The 17,433-nt window shown below is 42.1% G+C and overlaps 1 protein-coding gene and 1 long non-coding RNA gene across 4 annotated transcripts in view; one reads left to right on the top strand and one right to left on the bottom strand.

Moving 5' to 3' along the window:
• LOC143739258 (uncharacterized) overlaps positions 1-17,433 on the bottom strand; it is a 626,344-nt gene that overhangs the window by 237,939 nt on the left and 370,972 nt on the right. The window lies entirely within an intron of this gene.
• The window catches only part of edil3a (EGF-like repeats and discoidin I-like domains 3a), a 269,995-nt gene continuing 268,185 nt past the window's right edge, over positions 15,624-17,433 (top strand). The window contains exon 1 of one of the 2 annotated variants that reach the window (XM_077231597.1): positions 15,624-16,196. In XM_077231597.1, coding sequence (XP_077087712.1) covers positions 16,133-16,196 — 64 coding nt within the window. In that variant the 5' untranslated portion in view covers positions 15,624-16,132. The remainder of the gene's footprint in view (positions 16,197-17,433) is intronic. The other variant, XM_077231596.1, reaches the window with a different exon arrangement.

Below are 17,433 nucleotides of genomic sequence, written 5' to 3'. Positions count from 1 at the left end.
ATGGGGGCTGAAACAAAGCGGCCTTTCAGTTTGGCAAACACAGCTTCAGCTGTGTCTGAACACCTGAACCTAGTTCTGGGAAAGGTCAAGGCAGTTGGGTGTGGCTAGGTGCGGCTAGTTGGCTGAAGTTGCAAAAAAAACGGCGGTAGAAATTGGCGAACCCCAGAAACCTCTGTAGGGCCTTACGGGAATCTGGGCTTGGCCACTCCACCACAGCCTTAACCTTTTCAGGATCCATACGCATTCCTTGATACAAGATGATGTGCCCTAGAAAAGGAACAGTCTGTGCATGAAAATCGCATTTCTCCGCCTTGACAAAAAGCCCATTCTCTAGCAACCTCTGAAGTACTCATCTGACGTGCTGCACATGCTCCTGGAGAGACAAAGAAAAAATCAATATGTCGTCCAGGTAGACATAAATGAACTGATCTATCATGTCTCGCAGCATATCATTGACGAGTGCTTGGAAGAACGCAGGGGAGTTGGACAGCCCGAACGGCATGACCAAATATTCAAAGTGCCCCCTGGGGGTGTTAAACGCAGTCTTCCACTCATCCCCCTCCCTAATGCGAACCAATTGGTATGCGTTACGCAAGTCCAATTTTGTGAAGATGGAGGCTCCCTGTAACCTCTCGAAGGCTGAAGACATCAATGGCAAAGGATAAGTATTCTTTACCGTGATGCTGTTCAACCCCCAGTAATCGATACAAGGTCGCAGAGAACCGTCCTTTTTGCCCACAAAAAAGAACCCCACCCCCGCTGGAGAAGAGGAAGGGCGAATGAACCTGGTTGCTAGAGAATCAGAAATATATTTCTCCATGGCCTCCCTCTCAGGAACAGAAAGCGAGCATAACTTGCCTTTAGTTACCTGGCAGTAACTCTATGGCACAGTCATTGGGACAATGTGGAGGGAGTGAAGCAGCACGAGACTTACTAAACACTTCCTTCAGGTCCCGGTACTCTATGGGGACGTTAGACAAATTCCCTGCCTCCTCCTGAAACATAGAAACAGGTACAGACGGACAAGCAGACACAAGACAAGACTTATGACATTCCTTGCTCCACTCCAGCACAGCTCTTTGATGCCAGTCTATTCGAGGGTTGTGATGAATGAGCCAGGGGTGTCCAAGAACGATGGGTGCGAGGGGTGAATCCAGAATGTAAAAAAAAAAATTGTCTCAGAATGGTTGCCTGATGTGATGAGGGTGATATCTTCAGTGGTGAAAGAAATGGTGGGAAGTTCTTGACCGCTAAGTGCGTGTATTGCTATCTTGTGAGTGAGGGGTTTGAGGGGAATCTGAAACTTGAGTGCGAATGATCTGTCCATGAAATTACCTTCGGCCCCGGAATCCAAGAGTGCTCTACAGTCGTGCTGGTGGGTGGACCATCTTAGTCTTACCAGGAGGAGGGTGGATGTGGATGAGGTCTTCTCGGCGGAGATCCCACCCGATAAGAGCCTCATACTTACTATCGGCTAGACCTTTTACCGGGCAGTTGCATGCGAAGTGTCCCGTCCCACCGCAGTAGAGGCAAAGGCCCTGGGATCTCCACCTCTCCCTCTCCTCCTGGGAAAGCCAAGCTCGCCCTACCTGCATTGGTTCGTGATCTTGGACGGGGCTGACCACGTCCCTGCCACTGGACCTTGGACCCTCGGCTCCCTCCGGTGTGCGGGTAGACGCCACTCGTCGCTCGACCCGTGAAAGTCGAGCGTCCACCCGCAGTGCCAGCTCGATGAGTCCATTCAAAGATGTTGGGAGGTCCAGGGCGTAGATCTCCCTCTGGACGCGGTCAGCCAACCCATGCAGGAACATGTCCCACTGCGCCTCCTCGTTCCATTGACATTCGGCCACCAGGGTCCGAAACTCGATGGAATAGTCCGAGACCGACATCTCTCCCTGATGCAGGTCGGCCAAAACCCTGGCAGCCTCTCTCCCCGCCACGGCACGATCAAAGACTCGCCTTATTTCGGCGGTGAGTGTCTGGAACAAGGCGCAGCATGGGTCTTGGTTCTCCCACAGCGCCGTTCCCCACAGCGCCGCTCTCCCAGTCAGAAGTGTGAGCACGAATGCTACTTTGGCTTGTTCAGTCTGGAAAGTTCTGGGTTGTAAAGCGAAATGCATTGAACATCTAGTCAAAAAGGCTCTGCAAAACTTCGACTCACCGGAGTAGGCTTCCTCTGGTAGGACCCTGATCGGACTGGTAGGCGTGGCTCTGACTGGGGATGGACCTCTGTTTGTGTGGGGGGAACGGCTGGTGTGGGTTGGCGCAGTGGGAGCTCGCAGAAGCTGGATTTGCTGGGTAAGCTCGGACACCTGCGCCACCAAAGATTGAACCGCACGACCCGTGTCATTTAAGTCCGTTTCCTGGGAATCCATCCTTCGTATGCTGTGATGAATGAAATCCTCCAGCGTCGCCGATGAAACACTCGCTGCTTCCATGGTCTGGTCAGATCGTTCTATCATGTTGGTGAATCAAAGATCGGGAAGCAAGAGCGAGTTACTCAATATTTATAGGAATCACTGATAACAGGGTAATGACACAACACTCACACCCACTACACACGTGCATTCAAACCACAACATAAACACAAGACGAGAAGGAACCAGAGAATGAGTATACCGTGAAAATACCTTTATCCACATAAAACAAAGTAACTATGCCAACACAACTCATTTCTCAGCTATTTCACACCGTATGGGCCCCTCATAAAAATGTTGGCTGGGATTTTCTCTGAATCTGAGCTTATAGTTGAGCTAAACCTGTCTGTCACAGGACAGATCATAGTCTAAGAGACAAAATTTCAGTCAACTCAATTTTGACAAAATGCATAGGTTTAGTTATTGCGTTGTACCGTTGTACAGTAGCTACACAGTTGATTTTGTATATTAAACTGTAAGTTATTTATTTTATTTTTTTTAAAGTGGCACACTTCACTATTATCATCAGCATTCTCAGAAGTGAGAATTCCGTGTTTCTAATGAAATTCCTATAATACCAGATAAAAGTGTCATGGCTTTGTTTTGCTTTGTCATGTTTGTGAGTCCAGCCATGCAGGGCGAGAAAATGCCAAGGAGGAGTTAGATGATATACTCATAAGTCATGACACTGTGCAGTAAATCTGGTGCAGGTGTGGCTTATTGATCTCCCAAGAGAAATATGGTCCTTCCATTCTGTTTCTCTTCCGCTGATATACGGCCACTCTGATGTTGTAAATGAGTCTCAGGGCCATCCTAGGAGGTTTGAACAAAGGACAATATTTGAGGCAGAGTTATCAAAACATGCTGGAAATCTTTTATCTCTGAGCAAACTTCACCACACATTTTTGGTCATTCACATTGGTAGAGAGAGATAGAGAAATAATGTTACATAGGGAGCAGCTGCAGAAGGAGATCAGTGTAAACAGGCCAAGATGATGTGCAGAAAAGCAATGATTTTGAAATGATGTTTTTTTTTGTTTGTTTTTTCAACAGAGTAAACAGAGTAGATTGGGGAGAACTTAGGCGAAGCTGTGTGGGAGGATGAATCCAGTGAGTCTAATAAAGAAACACGTCGACTGTTGTTTCTCCAGGGGAGCTCCTATACACTCTGTGTAACTGAGGGGAATATTAGACATGCCTCCTGTGTACACTACAGTTCCTTATGTGTGAGATTGCATTATAGAGACACATTATACTTGTGTGTGTGTGTGTGTGTGTGTGTGTGTGTGTGTGTGTGTGTGTGTGTGTGTGTGTGTGTGTGTGTGTGTGTGTGTGTGTGTTTGTTTGTTTGTTTGTGTGTTTGTGCCTAATACTCATGAAATTGTTAGTTCTTGGAAAGTGATGTGCAGGAATGAGCCATGAATAATGTATTTGTATTGTATCTAGCCACACACAGAACCTCAATACTTATGCTATGTTGCAATTTGCGACACTTTCATAGTGAAATGTTCAAATTTCACGAACATTTGCTGAAGCAACCATGCCAATATAGCTTACTTCTATAAGTCTTTGTGCCTCTTTATAGTGACTATTGATTCACGGGACTCGTACCCGAGCGCTCCGCATCACAAGAGCAATGCTGTACCAGCTGAGCTACTGAGCAACTTTACTATGATAGAAAAGCCATACATATGGAGTTGATTATATGGTGCTTTTATCAAAATGTGTTTACAAATCATGCACTAGTAAAAGTGTTTTGAGGTCATAGTATAGTGCAAGGAACCGCACAAAAATAAGTCTCTATAAATCTATAATCTTTCCCTGTAATCAGAATATGTGTGAAATTATGTTGTTTATTTACATCCACTATAGCGTTAGTTTCAGCTGGAAACTGCAGTGAATTGTATGTATACATTGAATTGCATGTGTATGATACTACAGTATAGGCTATGTTGCTAGTTTGGCTGCTTCAACCAACTGACAGATGAATATTTACGAAAATTCTGTAGAGTTTGATTGGATGTATTGGATTTCACATCAACGACAAAAGAAATGGCTAGTTAAAAATCCTACATCGACATCAAACGATGCATTACTCTGATATGGACAATAGCTATGTAATTGTGTTGCTTGTTATCTAGCAAATGTTACTCAAAAGTATGGGCATGAGATGTTTGCTGCATGGAGCAAAATGACAAAAAAATACATATAGGTAAGAGCTTCAAAGAACAGGATGAGACTAATGCTGAACAATTATCACTGTGTTCATGTCAGGTCATGTTCTCTGGACTTCAAATGTATATATTTACAGTATACATAAAAGTATTTAGCAAAGTGCTATTTTATATTCTTCTTATTGTAATTTTTTTTTTGTATTTGCTTGTTTGCAGGGCATCACTTGCCACTATGTGCTTGAGGAATGAGGACAAAATAGGCTGTAGAAATTTAGTTTCCAGTAGCTCTACAGTAAGCAGGAAAACCACATGAATTCCAGTCTATATTTCTTGGCTTGTTTAAATAAGGGATAATATAACCTCTGCTCTGTCTATTAGGAACACAGTAGAATAACATTTTTTTTATTTAAAGATTCAGTGTTTGACAGCCAGCAAACTAATATAAATGCATCATGGGACCAGCAGTCAGATAAAATCAAACAAATATGACTTTCAAAAGTCAACATTGAAAGTGCAGATTCCTCTTAATTTAGACCAAGTGCTTCACAAAATGTCCACCATGTTCCTTAGCTTGATGCGTCAGAGGAACAGATGGAGAACACAGAACAGTGGCAGAGCACAGTTAGTATGGTCTTGCCCATTTACGAAAAAAAAAAGAAGAAAAAAATTACTGCAACCTAATGGAGTCTTTGCCGGATCCGCTTTCCCAAGCCTGTGAAAACACTGATGCAAATGTATATTTTAAAGATCATGATTCGCAGGGAGTTTTGAGCATTCCCTCTTTGAAGCAGGAGCTCAGGGGCTTTTGGGAGGGTAGTGCACTGCTGTATCCCACTGCGGTTCAGGAAGACAAAAGTAATATTCTCTGGTGAATTAATGCAGTGTCGCTAATTCTGTCTTCCCTGCCTCTCCTCTCTTAGTGCCGTGGGGTTTGAAAGAGCGAATAGAGTAATGAACATGGAAAAAGAGTGACTACTGCCAAAATTCAAAAACAGGCAGCTGAAGGATGGATGGAAGGCAAGAAAAAAACACTGAAAAGGCTACTCAAATCCCTTACTTCTAGAAGATGACTCAAAGGCTTAAAAAAAATCCCTGACATAATACTTAATTCAAAAAATGTTTTAAATGGACAACAATGGCATATGCATTAAATAAAAAATATCAGTCACAAGCCTACTGGATATACTTTATATGACAGAATACTGTAGACCTATAGGCAATAGACACTAAGGAGTCTAGCGATTTGCTATTAATCAAAGAACACAGGAAGTGTTGCTTTAACAGAACATGTGTGGCTTAATGTTATTTAGCTTAGCATATAATTGCACTCACCCCTTTATTTATTTATTTATTTATTTAAAAAGGCGAAGCAATATTGAAAATGTAAAGTTTATAAAAGCACTTACATTAATTAATTTGGTCAAATTAATTATTAAATTACTTTTAAGGTTTATACAACTTTTATTTCACAGTTAATATGAATATTGTTTACATCTTGTTTGCATACTATTGAAACACTAAGTATTTTAACATTTATAGGTATTACTGAGTATTTTAATCATATACTTTTTTTGGAATGAGTGTTATGAATTCTGATGTACTTGGATGTAAGGTAAATAGTACACCTTGCTGCAACTGAATAATTTATATCCCCGTATTCTTGCCCATATGGCGCAGTTATATTGTTTTGTATAGGGTTACTGCTGAACAGCTCTATAAATATATTCAGCTTTCAGCATTTACATGTCTTATATGTGACCCTGGAACACAAAACTAGTCTTATGAAAGCTGAACAAATAAGCTTTCCTTTGATGTATGGTTTGATAGAATAGGACAATATTTGTCCGAGATACAACTATTTGGAAATCTGGAATCTGAGGGTGCAAAAAACACTAAATATTGAGAAAATCACCTTTAAAAGTTGTCCATTTCTGTTGGTTATTGTGCTGATACCCCTCACAAAAATATTTTTTTTATATATTTAAGGTAGGAAATGTACAAAATATCTTCAAGGATCATGATCTTTACTTAATATCCTAATGATTTTTGGCATAAAAGAAAAATCAATTTTGACCCATACAATGTTTTGTTGGCTAGTGCCACAAATATAACCGTGCGACTTATGACTGGTTTTGTGGTCCAGGGTCACATATGTCATAGGTGAATCAACCTGTAGAGGTGCTATTCAAGCGTGTTACATATAGAAAGAGCAATAAGCCTCTAATCTACCCCTCAGAGGATTTTTAGAAGGGTTTTTTAAATCTTCGGATGCTGGTAACCAACTGTGTCTGATGTGATGTATATGGCGATGTTCCACTTTATTCAGTGTAATTAATTAAACATCATATCAAATAACCAGGGACTGTTAGTCAAATGTTGTAGGCCATGTTGGATAAGTATTAATACCGAACTCCATCATCCACATTTGAACCAGCCAGCATAAGGATTTTGCTCCTTTTAGGCTAATGAAGGGTATAATGTGGTGTAGTAAATCGACAGCTCGGGTTTGTTTTAAATTGTTTTATATCAGAATGTTGGATTAAAGTACTCCACAGTCTGTCAATACCTCAAGCATAAGAGATACTGCACAAATGTGAATGTCCATTAAAATTAATGGAATTACTAAGCACAAAAAGTACACTTAACCCATTAAAATAGAGATTACTACTAAATTAGCATAATGATTTGGATAGAGAAGAACAGAGTGTGTTGTAACACCACAATCTTTTCTTTTGGTTGAGGATGGTTGTAACATTTTCCAGTGAACTTATAAAGGACCCACAAAGACTGCACAGAATGGCAAAGTTTACACGCAACATTTTCCATAGTTATGAGAGACTAACACACACACACGCACGCACACACACACACACACACACACACACACACACACACACACACACACACACACACACACACACACACACACACACAAACACAGTTTTGCTATATTTGTGGGGACTTTTTCCATAGGCGTAATAGTTTAATACTTTACAAACTGTATGTTCTATACCCTAATCCTGGCCCTAAACCTACCTATCTGGATGGTCCACACAATGTAATATAAACCTGCACACACACACACCCACACATTTATTATACATATATACATATATATATATATATATATATATATATATATATATATATATATATATATATATATATATATATATATATGTATGGAGTTTGCTATGAATACTTGTTCAACATTTCCTACAACATTTGACTGCCATTCCCTGGTGATTTGATATGATGTTTAATTAATTACACTCAATAAAGTGGAGCATCTCCATATACATCACACCAGACACAGCATCCAAAAATTAAAAAAAAAACCTTCTAAAAATCCTCTGAGGGGTAGATTAGAGGCTTATTGCTCTATCTATATGTTACACACGTGAAGAGCACCACTACAGGTTGTATCACCTATGAATACTTACCTGATTTATGTTTGATGCCACGCAGTGGCGGTTCTAGACCATTTCAACTGGGGGGGCCAAGCTGGGGCCAGTTGTACTGTTAGAGGGGCCAGTTGCATTTAGACCTTATTGTTGTCATATCATTTTCTGCACTGCACTGCAGGCATTAACAGGCAAAATACCATGTTTATAATCATTCAACAATGTATTTGCATTTCCATTATATTTTTACATTTGCATTACATATTCAGTATTAGTCACAGTAACTGTAATTGACATGATGTCCTTCTTTCTCAATTTTGTAAAATCGAATTTAAGGCTTTTTAAAACCTGAAGAAATCAAAATTCATACCGTACATTAGGGGTGTGCAATATTGACAAAAATATATCTCAATATTTTCAATGTTTTTTGATGATTAGATGATATTTTACTGATTGTGTTTTTGTGCTGGTGACATGGCTGGTTTAGGCCTGTTGTTGACAGCAGACTCACAAAGATATTCATATTTTTTAATATTCTATGCAGTGGTCAGTTAACAGCAGGGACCGAAATTCATTTTTTAATTATTTTTTAATTAATTTAATTTGCCACCTTAAATTGATTTCCAGGGGCATTTTCACCTATATATGGACATTCTTTCTAAACTTATTTGGAGTTATGAATCACCTTTTATGTCAAATACTAACATACAAATTAGACAGTAATTATACTTATTTATACAATAATACTTAATTATACAATAATTATACCGTACCACTGTTACCAGTCAAATTAAATCATTTAATCAAAATCCATCTTTGCAGTCTAAAGGAGACACAGAAGTGGCATTCATATATTTACACTCCATTCACAATTGCATAAATAAAGCTATGAGATTTTTTTAAAATCAATATTTAAACATGAAATTATTTCAAATTTTAACGTTTTAATTAAAGGGTACTTTAAATACGAAACTAAAACCGCCAGTAGGCGGCGGCAAGTCACTGTCTTAATAAGTGAGTTGAAGGATTCATTCATTCAACCGATTCGTTCAAACGGCTGATTCATTCGGGAAAGAAGCAAGTGATTCCTTCAAAACGCGGATTTCAGTCAAGAAATCATCGCTGTCTGTTGCATTGAGACTCTGCTACGGTTTCATTTTGAAATTCTAGTCGGCGAAATAAAGGGAAAACAAACAATATTGACAATATTGTGTCTAAAATGTAACGCCCAATGTTGACTTATTGTTAATTTAACTGTTGTATAAGATCAATATCACAGTTGCAATTGTGCACGGGAAAACAGCACTCTTGCTGATGTGATATTCTAATATAAGAACATAATATGATATAAATATAAGACATAAACTAATTTGGGGACATAGCCTACCTATCTATGAACCGCACACAGCAGTGAAAGGAAGAGAGACAAATGCGATGTCAGCTCACAGTGCATCGTATACAGTTAAAACATTGATTACAATTTCATAATAGACAATACACATCGCACACCCGATACGCACATAAAGAATGAACTTGCAACTGAACTGACATTTACCAGCTTTCTCCTTCTCTCCTCTCTCGCGTGCAGGAGACAGACGTTATTCTGCCGCGATTCCCGCGAATGTGATGCGAATTGTCACGTGAACAAGCAAATCCACAAAGATAGAATAATAAAAAAATAATATGCATACAACGAAAACAACGATAGCAAAAAAAAACAGTTTTGTAAAAACTATTTCACACTCCACATTTAGGGGGGCCACAAGGGGGGCCAAGCTTGTTGTCACAGGGGCACGGGCCCCCCTGGCCCCCCCTCTAGAACCGCCACTGATGCCACGTTTCAAAGACTATGAAAAGCCTTACCTGTGAATGCTTACCTGAGTTATGTTAAATGAATAACAGCAAAGACTTTGTGAATTCTTACTTGTGAATAGACACCTAAGTTGTATCCTGTTCTGCCCTTTCTGGTGAAAGCTTCCCTGCTTCAAGTCTGTGCTGTGACACCTGTTGTTTCTCACCGGTCCAGTCATCTTTCATGTCCTATTTTGATTTCAATAAGTTTCCTGCAACTGCTTTCACTCTACCTACCTCTCTCTAGTATCATTTCAGAAAAGCCAGATCCTTAAAGATGATCCCTGCGGGAGTTTTCTTTGGACCTGAAGCTTTCCTGTGCACTATTTTTCAGGATGGCTGGGAAATCGAGGACTATGTGGATGAGTTTTTGGAGTGTTGCATCTGACCATGTGGGATGACCGGGTTCTTATAAACTGTGGATGGAATGGATGACAATATCAGTCAATGGTTGCCGACTGGAGACTCTGGCGTGACGCTGGCAAAATATTTGGACAGTGTGCTGTGGCTCATCATATACAGTCAGAGAGGTAGACGGCGATGACAGTGACACTCATCTACAGTCCCTCTAGTCCACTCCCATCATGATGTCCTCAGTCATCTGCACCGGGCTCATACCCGACACAGTCCCAGAGCTGGAGTTGATGCCCACCACAGACCCCGAGTAAGAGCCCAATGCCTTCCGTCATGTCCGTCCCAGAGCCAAAGCTGTCTGAGCAGTCTGACCAGATGTGTGTGCCGGGTTGGATTTCTGTACCTGTGGGTACCAACCCACATACCAACCTGAATTACATTTGACGCCTCTCTTCAAAGACTGTGAGAGATCTTACCTATGAATACTTACCTGATTTATGTTTAATACCTTATTTCAAAGACTATGAAAATACTTACCTGTGAATGCTTACCTGAGTTATGTTGAATGCATTGCTCCAAATACTTTGTGAATACTTACATGTGAATAACTACCTGAGTTGTATCCTATTCTGCCCTTTCTGGTGAAAGATTTCCTGCTTCAAGTCTGTGCTGTGCCACCCATTGTTTCACACCGGTCCAGTTATCTTGTTTGTCTATGACAAAGATTGTTTCCATTGCTCAATATGTATTTTTAATCAGCCATGGCTTGTCTGTAAGGGTAGGTGGGGCAGTGCCTCATCAAAATATGAATGCAAAACACAGACCTTTATATAAACTGAATCAATAATAAATTGAAAAATTCTTAAGCATCAAGTAACACTTTTTTTCTCTCAAATTTTCTAGACTATTTTAAGTCCTAAAATGAGGAGGATATATTAAAATTTAGTGCATGGCTTCGGCAGGCATACTAAGCGGGGTCGAGCCTCCCCAGATGTACAGTGTCCCACAATTTTCCACTATAAATTTGTGAAGAAAATGATACTCCAGTGCACTCCAAATGAGAGACATTGGGGCAGTTTTGTGACTGCCTCGCTTATTTACACTTTACCTTACGTAAACCCCACTCCAGACCAAGATGATATCAATCCACTTCAGCTATGTATATTAGTCTGCATCAGGTCAGTAACTAGTTGGCATGTCTGTTTTTCCTATGTGCAGTAGCATATCAAATGAATGAAAGTATAAATCCTTTAGTTCAAACGTGCTCATGTGAATAGCCTTCATATAAAGTCAGCACAGGCTCATTAGAAAAACGTACCTGTGGCAAAATGTTTTCAAAATGCAAAATACGCTGCGTCATGCATGTTTCGCGACAGTTTCAAAGTGAAATGTCCAGTGAGTGGCTAAAAAGCGTGTTTAGTTTTTTCCAGAACAGATGAACGTGAATATGGCAACGTTTTATTATTTTGTAGTTTGTACATTTCACTGCAGTTTTGAATTAAAATGGGGGGTGGGTGTGCTACCACAGAAAACGATACTTCTCGGGCCAGCAGCATGTGTCCAAATTTCAATCTTAACCATTCTATTTCATCAGAAACGATCTTAAAACAGGGCTTTAAGTGTAAAATACCGAACTTGTCCTTTAACGGCGCATTGTTACACGGCGCGAGTCGAAGCATGGTAAACAACGAAGTATCTCATCTACTTCGAGCCGAAATAGCGAAAGTACTGAGCAAAGGGGCCATAGAACCTTTATCTCAGGCTCAGAGCGAAGGGGGGCTATACAACAGATATTTTCTGGTACCGAAAAAAGACAGGGGTCTCAGACCCATTCTAGATCTGCGACAGTTGAACAGAGTGCTTGTGAAGCGCCAGTTCAGAATGTCAATACACAGTCCTACCGTTCGGCCTGTCCCTGGCACCCGGTCTGTCGCCGGAGCGTGGACTGGACACTCAGCGCGCCGCAAAATCCTTCCGCCGCGGCTCTATAGTCCCGCTCAAAAGGTTTCAGAAAAAGCTGGGCCTCATGGCCTCAGCATCTTCGGTACTTCAGCTGGGCCTGCTTCGCATGCGCCCACTGCAGTTATGGCTGAAAGCGTGAGTTCCACCCCGGGCATGGACCTCTGGTCTGTTTCGCCTCAGGGTCGACATGAAATGCGTTTCGGCTCTGGAAACCTTGGAAAATAGCCGACTGGTATCAGTCAGGCGTGAGTCTGGGGACTCCCTCGAGTGTGAAGGTGGTGTCCACGGACTCCTCCACCTCGGGATGGGGAGCACTGCTCGAGGGCAGACCGTTCTTTGGTCAGTGGTCAGAAAGGGAAAAGCTTCTACACATAAACTGTCTGGAAATGTTGGTAGTCGACAACGCGCCACAGCGCTTTTGTCCCCAGATAAAAGACCACCACGTCTTGGTCCGGTCGGACAACATGTCAGTGGTGGCATACATAAATCGCCAGGGCGGCGTCAGGTCCCGAAACATTTACAGGCTGACGGAACGCCTCCTGGTCTGGGCTCAGCACAACCTGCTTTCACTGAAAACAGCGCATGTGCCTGTTCACCTGAATCTGGGACCAGACAGTCTGTCCAGAAACAATGTCCCAGCAGAGGAATGGTCGCTGCACCCACAGACGATCCAACTGCTGAGGGAGACATTCGTCAGAGGGCAGGTGGACCTGTTCCTGTCCCAAGAAAATGCTCACTGTCCGAACTTTTTCTCTAAGAGCAGGGATGCGCCTGGCCCACGTATGGCCCTGCTGCCCCCTCTATTCTTTACCCCCTGTCTCGCTCCTGCCTCAAGTGCTGGAATGAATCAGGGAAAACGGGTTCCCAGTCCTGATGCGGCTGACCAGCACTGCCCCGTGGCCTATATGAGTGCGGAGAGACCTCCTCTCTCAGGCAAAAGGCTCGATTTGGCATTCTCGCCCGGATTTATGGTCCCTACATGCATGGGCCATCAACGGGTACCCGCTAACCTCCCGGAGGGAGTGTTAAACACTATCACGCAGGCTAGAGCCCTGTCTACAAGATGGCTCCATTCCTCGAAATGGTCGGTGTTCTCTGCCTTGTGTCAAGCTCAGGGCTTTTCACCCGTAGACTGCGGGGTTACGGAAGTGCTCTCCTTCCTTCAGGAGCTGCTGGATAAGGGCAGAACCCCATCCACGGTCAAAGTATACGTGGCGGCCATAGCGGCGTTTGCAAAACCGATGTCTGGCCATTCACTGGGGAAAAAACGACCTGGTCGTACGATTCCTCACGGGAGCTCGGAGGCTGAATCCTCACAGACCCCCCTCAGTCCCTGTGTGGGACCTTTCTACGGTTTTGGATGCCATGAAAGATGCCCCATTTGAGCCAATCTATTTGTCAGACATGTAACATCTGTCTTTGAAAACGGTGTTTCTTTTGGCTCTTGCTTCAGTGAAGCGCATAGGGGACTTACAAGCGCTTTCAGTAAGCGCATCATGTATGGAGTTTGGGCCTAATGACTCAAAAGTCATACTCAAACCAAGGCACGGGTACGTGCCCAAATCCCTCAACACACCGTTCAGGGCCCAGGTTATTTCCCTGTGCGCCCTCCCGGTTCACGATGAGGAGGAGGATGCGAGTCTCCTTTGCCCCGTCAGGGCACTGAGAGCTTATGTATCCCGCTCGTCTGTCTTCAGACAGACCGAGCAGCACTTTATTTTGTTTGACGGACGCTCCAAGGGGCTGGCCGCATCAAAACAGAGCCTATCCAGATGGATAGTCGATGCCATAGCGCTGGCTTACACTTCTAAGGGCCTGTAGTGTCCTTTGGGTGTCAGAGCGCACCCCACGAGAGGCGTGGCCTCGTCATGGGCGTGGTCTAGCGGAATTTCCTTGCAAGATATGCTAGAATGCTTAGTTTTTGCTTGGGCATCGCTCACTGATCGATAGAACAGCTCCGTGGGTGTTAAATAACCCGTACTCATACCCAGTTCAGGCTGTGTGAAACACTGTTAACATAACTAGCTCCTATGGGATGCTTTTTTATGGGGAATGATGCTTGCAGCCTCTCTTCTCCGACTCTCTGTGAGTCTTTGGTGATTATGCACTATATGAGCCTCGGGCTACTGCCCTTGGGACTTTGGTGTCGGATCCCAGTATGCACGGCGTTTTGCATTGTGTTCCCCATAGCGAAAGTTATTACGCAGTATGAGAGATACTCTCGTAAGAGAACGTACTCGGTTACTAACGTAACCTCGGTTCTCTCTAGAGAGGGAACGAGTACTGCATATCTTGCCGTGCATACAACAGCTCTGGTTCGCTTCGGCGATGAAAACCAGTTGTATTAGCCTAATCGAGCTATATTTAGAGGCCAAGGCCACGCCTATTCTGGCGGGACGTGATGTAATGGGCGCAAAGCGCCCCCATTGGGTATCACGTCACGCAGGGCCTCTCTCGATAGGCTGCTGCTGTTGCCACAGGTCAGCCAATAGGCACGCGAGCCGCCTTGCCTATGTCTGCATGCTGTCGCAACGCGTTTTACATTAATTCAAAATTAAGGATAATTTTTGGCTTCAATATCTCGTGGAAAAGAGGTTTTCCCCCAAGTGTAAGATATTACGCAGTACTTGTTCCCTCTCTAGAGAGAAGCGAGGTTACGAAAGTAACCGAGTACGTTTTCCACTGCGAACAGGTCATGGTCCTGAACCAACCAGCATTCGCAAAAGAACTGCCATCCGGAAGTAAACACGGAGAGCATTAAAGTAGGCCTAAACAATTATGTGTTTATTTATAGTGTGCCATGGAAGCCAGATAATTTATGCGCCGGCATTATTAAAAAAAAAAAAAACAGAATCGGACAAATCGGAATTGAAAAGATCAGATTCCATGGGGTTTGTGCTGTTCATACTGTCATGAGAAAAAAAAGAGATCTTGGTCACATGTGAGCAATGTCGGATTGGGCACATCTGCCTGCAGTCTGATAGCCTAGCATTAGTTTATGATACCCAGTTTTCTCTGTAACCATTGACGAAGTCGGCAAGTGCCACGTGTTTTAAATCTGATTAGATGTTTTAAAGTTATGCAAGTTATTCCAATACTTTGAGTTGTTTTTATTTTTATTTTCAAATTAAAATGTAAATTTGTTTACCCGCTACATTTTAATTAAATGTTTGGATTGTCGGTTGTAGTGTGATGCATGGCATAACAGGCTTTTTTAGTAAATGTTTTCAACTATTGTAACAACTCACGCAGGTAGGTAGTGACGCCGGTGCACTATATAGGCTACTTTATTTAATTTGTAACAGATATGGGACGATCATATCAAAGCTTGATATAAAAAGCGCAAAAATATCAAACCAAAAATTGTTACAGCAATTCCTGGTCTCCCCTTCAAAAGGGCCATCCCACTATCTCACCTAGCCTACAAACATAGAGAAAAGAGACTGTGTGGGATAAATCTCGGAAGGGAGGTCAGAACAGTTAAGCCGCTGTACCTGTTCTACATCAGAGCAAAAAGAGCGCCTTTCCCGGTACGAAGTGAAATACACTGACAGTGTCCCACCCATTTGGGTTTTGCCGTTCGTTCTGTGTATTGGAGGCTCCAGGGCTTGCTGGGGAGGAGCGAGGCTCGTCTTTATCAGTAAGACAGCGCCGCTGCTCGAGCGCTACACTGACCGTCTGCCGCGCGATCACCCTTTTGATCGGGACCCGCGCAGAGTCTCTCCGTTATCTCGCCGCGTGCCACTGCAGCATAAGGGCAAGAGGAACTCCTGAGAGAATCACTTATTTCATCTCCGCTGACCCTTCCTAGGAGAAGAAAAACAACAACAACACGGACTTAACTGACACCTGTCCAGAGAGATACTTAGTAGAAAACCTGTGCGTGTAACTCAGTGGAAGAAAGAAGTTTTAACCGTAGGTAACGTTGGACGTTTGTAACATTGGAACTCGTAGCTGCTGTTCGGTGAGGATGGGACCATTGCTCGTCTCCATCGCCCTCTGCGTGCACCTCGCTGTCCCGCATCTCGTCAAAGGTGAGTGGCAAAGCGCAGGATCCTTTTTTTTTTTGTATGTGAGTGATTGTTATTTGACTTTCAATTAGGCTATAGAGAGAGAAAACAAAATAAGAACTGCATAATTCGGCACGTAACTCGTTTAAAACAAAATGTTTACTGTGCATCTCAAACATGCCCTGGAATTAACAACAGAACGCATTATTCGTTTTCAATAACTATATGATCACAGGTTATATGCGGATATTTGAAATGCCATTCATTGTAGCTCATGCTGTTTTTATTGGTCAAATGAAGGTAAGAGAGACATTTTTTAAAAGGTATCCCATTGACAGGCTGCTACGGCTTTCATGATCATACTCCTACGGTTTTTACCTCTATGGCAAGCTCTTTTAACATTTAATCCTTAAAAACGAACAACTTTCTGATATTATGTACCAGTTTTTATTATGTATTTTAATACTTATCCAGTAAAGACTAGATTTTTTTTCAATTTCACCAATTATTCCTTGGCTATAAGTTATAGCCTATTGACAGTGATACTATGCTTATTTATTAGTCTACACACTTGTACTAAAATCAGTCAATATATCAGTCAATCAATTTATTTATAGAGCACAAATAAAAACATCATTGTTTGATTACTGTTCTTTCTTTGCTGCAAGTCATTATCCCAAATGATAGTGTCTGTTCCAGCTTTATGTTAATGAGACTGCATGAATCTATGTAAATACTAGTATGGCTTAAAATAGTCTGCCAAATGCAAAACTGGAAAAGGGACCAGCAACAGTTAGAATTTATTTTTTTTTGTCTGTAAATAGCCTAGCTGATATCTGAATCACAGATCATTGAATTAATGATGAACATTTGCAATTAACCAGTTAACCATGGAATAGTTACTGGTCAGTATTGAAATGCAAGCAATGGAATAGACACTAGTGAGTAAATGATACTAGTCATTTTAAGAAAACATTATGATTATTTGATGAATAGTTACTGTAGAAATACGGCAAAAAAAGGGATACTAGTCAACAATGGATTACTTGCAAGTAATTAAAATATAAATCCTAGTAAAATAAAATAAAAATACATACTAGTTAGTTTTAACGAGTGAATGTTAAAACAGCTTGCCACATTACATCAGAATTTTGAGAAACAGGAGACTGATCAGTTGTAATGCTGGAAGGACTAGATATCCATTTACCGGAGCTCAGTGGATATTTCTCCTTGTTCTTATTGATCTCCAGTCACAGAGAAT

Source organism: Siphateles boraxobius, unplaced genomic scaffold (genome assembly GCF_051911475.1).
Source record: "Siphateles boraxobius isolate OS27281-9 unplaced genomic scaffold, OSU_SipBor_1 16, whole genome shotgun sequence".
NCBI classification, from domain to species: Eukaryota; Metazoa; Chordata; class Actinopteri; order Cypriniformes; family Leuciscidae; genus Siphateles; species Siphateles boraxobius.
This window is presented reverse-complemented; position numbering and strand designations above follow the sequence as displayed.